Source organism: Oryzias melastigma, linkage group LG12 (assembly GCF_002922805.2).
Source record: "Oryzias melastigma strain HK-1 linkage group LG12, ASM292280v2, whole genome shotgun sequence".
NCBI lineage: Eukaryota > Metazoa > Chordata > Actinopteri > Beloniformes > Adrianichthyidae > Oryzias > Oryzias melastigma.
Window position 1 is genome coordinate 6,775,950 of NC_050523.1, and position 7,368 is coordinate 6,783,317.

Genomic DNA, 7,368 nt, shown 5'->3' on the forward strand with positions numbered 1-7,368 from the left:
AAGCCAAAGTTTTTGGCTAATTTAGATTAAGAAGGAATTTTAGTCTATTTTGGAGTTTAGCTAGTATTTAAGCAATGTGTTAGCTTTTTTTGGCTAATTTGTGATCTACTGAGATTTTTAAGGTTAATTTAGAATTTAGCTTCTATTTTAGCAACATGCTACATTTGTGGCTAATTTATCATCTGCTAAGGTTTTTAAGGCTAATTTAGAGTTTAGCTTCTATTTTAGCAACAGGCTAATGTTTTTGACTAATTTAGTTCACAGAGGAATTTAAGGTTATTTTGAAGTTTATCTAGTATTTAATCAACGTGTTAGCTTTTTTGGCTAATTTGTAAACTACTGAGGTTTTTAAGACTAATTTAGAGTTTAGCTTATTTTGTAGCAACATGCTAATTCTGTTGTGTTTTTATGCTTTTATTTATGTACTGTGAGGTGACTTTGAGTGCCATGAAATGTGTCATATAAATAAAATGTATTATTATTAATGTTTGCAGAAACTATATCCTAGAAAACAATGCAGGTTTCTTCATTTTGACAAAAAAAAAAAAGAATAAATAAATAAAAAAAAAAAACATATATAAAAAACATAAACGCATATACTTGTATTGCTCTTTTCTACCTTCCTTGAAGGCCCAAAGCGCTTTACAGTTAAATTCCCAGGGTGGATCCTCTGCCAAATCACTGGCACCAACCTATGGCCACCAGGAGCAGTATGAGGTTCAGTGTATTGCCCAAGGACAATTGCAACCGAGTTTGACCACCCTACCGCTGCATCACGGGCACCCCATTCAATCCTAATTTAAAAAAACACTGGGAACACTTTACAACAGTTTCAAAGATGATTGGATCGGGACTTTAAGATATTGCTGTTCAGTGTAGACCTTCAAGCTGTTGAATGGCACGGACTACTATCATTTTGATGTTCATTCATACCCACAGTGATTATATTCCAGAAGAAGGGTAGGACTTTTGCCTGCATGCATGTTAACTGTGTGACTCACCTGTATGAGGCGGCCCTGCTCCGTCTGCAGAGCGTTCAGGTCCTGCCCCAGGCTGCCCTGGCCTCTGCGTAGAGACTCGTATTCCATCTTCAGTTGCCCCGCATGAGCCGAGAGCTTGGCCACCTCCTCGGCCAGACTGACGAGGAGGGCGCGGTCCTGACCTTTCACCGACTTCAGGTCAGAGTCGTGGTCGGTCAGCGAGTGCAGCAGCGAGGTCTGCACGCCCTCCAGCCTCAGGAAGTTACTGTTGTAGTCGGGACAGTTGGGGTCGATGAAGATGTTGATGCGGGAGCCGTCGCCTCTTTCCACGGTGACCAAGGCGTTGCCCTCGTCCTGATTGGTGGAGATGTGGGGGAGGCCATCGGACATGGGCGGGGCCTGGTAGTGGTTCATAAACAGGATGGTGCCGGTTACAGTGACGGCCAGCAGCACAGCGACAAACAGCAGGATGGTGCAGAGCAGGTAGCTGCAGCTCATCCTCTGTGAACAAGAAAGGGAGGGAAAAAGAAAAGAGAAAGCAGATTTTAGATGACAACCAAAAAACAAAAATCCAGAAGCACGCTTTTGAAACATTTTTGGTATTTTTCGCACTCAAATGTCCAGCAGAATCTAAAAAATACAGTTTTTCCTTTCCAATATAGCTTTTTGGATTTTTTAAACCAACAAAAATAAATAAACAAACTACCAATACTGATAAACAGGAAGTTCCTTTCATTTTTTCGAACACTAAAGTCTAACAAAAACCTGGAAACCACATAGACAGGCTCAAACTATTTAAATTATGCTTGTTTGCTTTATCCATTTTTTTTTTTTTTTGCCTAATACCTTTTCAGGGTCATGTGGTTGCTGGAGCCTGTCCCAACTATTGCTGGGTGAAACTAAGGACAGAATGCTTCTATCACACACTCACATGCACAAATAGGGGCAATCTAGAACCGGGTTCGGTAACCTTCAACACCTAAAGCGCCATTCGGGTCAATTTCTCGCCAACTAAACCCTGTAGGAGCCACAAAGTCTTCCCTCAACTTTTAGAAAATTAAGATACTGATTTATAGAAATGTTTTTGCTACTCACATGATACATTTAAATACACTATTGTGGATTTTTTTTGGCATAAATAAAACAAATATAAAGAAAAATAGGTTCAAAAAAATATGAAAAGTTTTTAATTTTTATGACTTTATGTTAATTCCTTTTCAAAATAAAAGACATGCCAATACAGCAAATGCAGTAGAAAGTGTAAAGTCATCAATTATATTTAAAAAAGTGTTTATTTTACTGTTTTTATGTGCATTTCAACCACAAATTCATAAATATAACCAACAGAACCTGAATCAGAGCTAATAAAGTGACCCCTACCATATATTAAAAACCACGAGGAACACTTTAAACCATTGAATTTGATCAAAAATAGAAAATCTATTTTTAATCCAGTGGATTATAATTTAACATAGCTTTAATTCTGGTTACTGACAATAAATTGATTTTGTTTGATAAATGAAGCTCAAAATAAAGTCTAAATGTGTCAGATGATGAATTAAAGAAAAAAAAAAAGTAATTATTTTTAGATATATCCAAATTTCTACAATAGTAATTTTCTAAAAATGTTGTCATCTTTAAGTCCTTAGAGGATATCTTTCAAATAAACCCTCTCTTGTGGATATTCCATTATATTTCTTCCGCTAACATTCTTCTGAGGCTGTTTTGAATCTCTGCAAAATAGTAACACGGTGGAGAAAGCAAAGGTGACTGCGGCAGCTTGTAATTTAAACAAATGAACAGATTGTTGAATGGTTTTAGAGGGAAAAGTCTCCCGGGAATATAGTTTCCATTATCTGGACTGTTAAGCTCAGTAGTTGTTGCTTCTTAATGATCCGGCTCAACTTTTTTTTTTTTTTTACGAAGGTAAAGAGAATATCAGGAGACGACAGTAAAGCTCGTCCTGGGCCTGAGAAACAATGAGTCAGCAGTTTAACCTTTGTTGTTTCTTTAGTACGCTAGAAACACATTTCCATTAACTCTAGTTTTCTATGTGTGCACCGAAAATTTAACATACAAATGAACCCTTTCATGCATGAATTATGATAGGAGGAGTGTTTTATTCATCTTTAGGGACACAAAATAACATTTTTTTTATTCTATCTTTAGATTCTAATGTCCACTACTTCAAAAAACATCAATTTACCATATTTTTCGGAGTATAAGTCGCTGTTTTTTTTCATAGTCTAGCCAGGGGTGTGACTTATACTCAGAAGTGACTTATTTGCGATTTTTATTTTATTTTTTTAACATAAATAAGCTTATTTATTCGTAATTTTTCTACTATCTTTGGCGGTTGTTTCCACTAAAATCCACTAGAGGGCGCTGTATCTTCTTCTGACATTTCCAGAAGAAGAAGTGTCGTCCAAAACAAACATGGAGGAGAATCTGATTGTTTTCGTCTAAAATTCTGATATTTTTCTCATTTGCATTGAAGCATAACTATTCTTTTTTTTTTATTTCTTTCGTATTTTTTGCCAAATATAAAAGTGCGACTTATATATGATTTTCTTCTTGATTTTTTGCTCCTGCAACTTATACTCAAGTGCGATTTAAAATCCAGAAAATATGTTAATTATATGGTAGTTTGTAGATATAACTGTAAATAATTTCAATTTGGTATCATGCTGTAATGGTGTTTATTTTATCTCTATAGCTTGATTTACACATGAATAAAAGTAACAGTCATGAACAGCATCAGACACCATAGGATCTAGCTTCCCATCAAATCTGAGCTGTTATTTCTGAACTGAGCATTTTCAGAAATATTTCCACTGCTTTGAAACAGTTCATAGTTTCAAAGCAGTGGAAACTATGAGCTGGTACTGTTGGCCTTATGATTCAAGATTGTGTTTTTAACTTCTAGCTAAGGATCAAAAAGCATGAGCAATGACAAAAAGCAGCTTTCATGGCAAATTTACTGGAGATATTTTACCATTTGCCATATTCTTATTAAATATTTGTGTTCGGAAAGAATTGGTCTTCTGCCATTTTTTTTTTTTTTTTTTTTTTTTAATCAGATCAAACCGGGGTCTTTATTTTTAGCATAATTGAAAAATATCAAAATACGTAAAGAGACAGCAGAATGGACTTTATTTCCGCCCCTTTAAATAAACCAAACAAAAAAATAAATTAATTGACTCTTTTTTTTTTTTTTTTGGATGTTAGTCACATATCTGACAGCATTTGAGACATGCCAAACACGACCATTTTTTTTTACAACTGGTGAGGATGATTTCAGTGTTTAAAAAGAAAAAACAATAGAACAGGTTACCCCACTACAGCTTAAAAAAATAAATAAATTAATAAATAAATAATATTTTCCAATCAATACATTTATTTGCAGTTGTCTCTAGCTATTTTGCGATTCACTTTTTGTGTTTCGTAGAATTTTTTTTTAGCGCAATTTTGTGTTTATTTATTTATTTTTTATACAGTGTGTTGTGTTCTACATCCTGATTGGTCAATCAACCTTCTATGTCTCCTGTACAGGATGCATTCAATTTACCAAATCTACATGAATGTTCAATTCCAATCGTAAATTTGTGTTTCATTCTATAGTAGTTTTAATTTTGAGAGTTTAAAGGAGAAAAATATGAAAATGTCTGAGAAAAGTGTATAAAGTGTATCGGTAATTCTACCTCACAGATTTCACTTATTTTTAGACCTCCCATAATAAATTGAGATCTACTGCATTTATGTTTTTTAATAATTAACAGTGAAGAGATTCATTATCTTATGAAACAGGAAACCAGTACATTCTGATTTCTGTTACTTTTTACACTGGCTTCAAACAGGAAGTCATGGCGCTGCCCCTTGTTGCAAGTACAGAGCTCAACTGTGAAGATTACCCAGCGTGAATAGAATTTGTATGAAGTTATTCCATCTGCACAAGTCATTTTTTGCACGTTTGGAACAAGATTGCTGGAAATCTGAACAATGTGAGCATGCTCGGCTTCAGTAGACTTTGGAGAAGAACACCTGCCAAGGAATCAGCAGGCAGTGGCACCGACACGTCTGTTTTTTTGACCCACAAACATCATCACAGGAAGTGCTCCAGGGAAGCACTGTTTTTGTCTCTGTGCTTTAGCTCAACATGTTAACCATGACTTCTCTATGAAATCTTCCCTCTGATGTCAAAGTAGTTTTTTTCCTTCCCTCCGCATGAGTACAGGTGCAGAGATTCTAAGCTGGGTGAGTGGATGTGTGTACGAAAATGTGCATAATGGCCACATGCTGCAGAATGACAGCAATGTAACATTAGAACAATACCCTCGAGCTCTATTGCCAGCAGGCTGGGACATTAGTGAAGCCATCAGTGGAATTGCCTTGAATATACATTGCTGTAATATTGCCTGTTAACATGAAAAAGATACCCAAAAGCCTTATTTATGCGAGACATAAAGTCCACAAACACCAGCAGGAGGCTCTGTCATGAGGCTTTTCACATATGAGGCATATCAGGAGCTAAAGATTCAAGAAAGTGATTGTTTTTTTTTTTTTCAGAGCCTCTCTGTGAGTACAAAATAGGCCACACACTGGATAGCCTGTGAGTCTATCTTGGGTCTCACCTTGACCTACAACCATGCATAAGGAATGGGGGAGGAAAACGGACACGGTGGAGAAATGCGATCCAGCTTCAAGGACAGTATACAAGCTTAATTGCATTACCTAAAATATTTACAATTTATTGCAATAATATGTTCATTTGTAATAGAAACCTTCACAAAATCAGAGATCTGTCATTTTATGTACGTGTCTAGATCTTTTTTGGTCAGCAGATGGGATTTTTTTTCTTACTCTTTACTCTTATTAAATAACACTCTCTCTTTTTGACATACCATAAATTTTCAGCTGTTTACAAAATTAACGAGAATGGAAAAACAACTTTTGCATCATGTCAGAGCAAAGCTGCTTTTCTCCACTTCAGAATCTGCTGGAATTACATTATCTGCGTTATAAAGTTAGGATAGTCCAAAGAATGTCAAAACTGGAGCTAAAGGTTCGGTATTAAAGGGTTAAATCTATATAGCAAGTGAAAAAACAAACAACTGGAAAATAATACGAAAATATGCCACCACTATTAGTCTAATAACAGGAAATCGGCCCTGTGCTTTCATTGCATTTTGTCCTTTCCAACGTTCCAACACACGGAAAAACACTGCTAGAGGACAGTATTAGAAAACCACTCGTGGGTGAAGCCAGAATCTTTATAAAAACAGTTCTCACATGTACATGATCTATCAATGATTCTGCCAGGATTCGAACTGGGACTTTCTTGTTAACCACTGCCCCACAGAAGGGAATTCAGACATAATCAAAGTTGCTTTTAACTCGTGGGCGGGACTGTTGGTGCAAAGGAACCCCACTCCCCTTTGTTTTTCTGTCGCTGAAAGCTCCTGCTAGTCACCAATTTTAAAACTCAGAAATGCAATTTTGAGTCCTCCATCATCAAATTCGGCCTTCAGAACTTCATATTATGGACACTGAATGTTTTCTTTTCCAAGAGTCCTGACGAAGGGTCTTGACGAACGGCTGATTTCAGGAAAGATTTGCACACAGAGCAAAACTGTCCTGCAGATGCTACATGTCACGGCCGCGCCGGGGTGTCAGGCTCTCTTCCTGCTTGTGCGGCACTTTTTGCTCTTTGAATTAAAAATAGTTTGTTTTGACCTGGCTGTTCCCAATAAATGACATTTGAGTTCCCGTGTGTCCCTGGACTAACTTTGCCACAGCAAGTCAGGCTAGATTTCTCCATTTTAATAATGGATGCAAATGTTTTTTTTTAATACTTAAGGCCAGTAAAATGTGACAAAGAAAGTAAAATATGTCAGATTTTAAAGAAGAGTTGGACTTAATTTTATAAAACAGTTAAAGTCTTAAGTATAAATCTAAACTGATTTCAATAAAAAGGTATTAAATCTGATGAAATTCAGTCACATCAGATTTCAGGGACTATAAGAAGCTTCAGTCAGCTCAAACGAGACGGGAGACTGACTATGAGCATCACACTAATCCTGAAAATATTCTTACTTTTGTTTCACAGGAAACTTCTCCCGTTGAAACTTCTTTGAAAAAAAAAAAAAATCTATTGACGTCCCTTTTCAGATCTTCAGAAAGAACTCTTTGTTCAGCTGCTCTTTCATGTGTGTTCGCTTCTATCTCAAATGTAACCTTGTTCCAGAATAAAATATGCAGGTGAAATTACCAAGGTGATGTTCATGGGGAGGAGAGTGAGCAGCCGTTGAGTCACTGAAGTCTCACTTTTTAAGGCTACGAATTCTCCCGATTCTGCTAAAAATTCATGGTTTGGGTTGAAGGACGCCCC

At 36.3% G+C, this 7,368-nt stretch overlaps 1 protein-coding gene across 5 annotated transcripts in view; it reads right to left on the bottom strand.

The window, feature by feature from the left end:
- The window catches only part of fibcd1 (fibrinogen C domain containing 1), a 222,721-nt gene that overhangs the window by 119,034 nt on the left and 96,319 nt on the right, over window positions 1–7,368 (bottom strand). For all 5 annotated transcript variants that reach the window (XM_024299837.2, XM_036214653.1, XM_036214652.1 and 2 more), the window contains one exon: window positions 1,002–1,481. In XM_024299837.2, coding sequence (XP_024155605.1) covers window positions 1,002–1,478 — 477 coding nt within the window. In that variant the 5' untranslated portion in view covers window positions 1,479–1,481. The remainder of the gene's footprint in view (window positions 1–1,001; window positions 1,482–7,368) is intronic.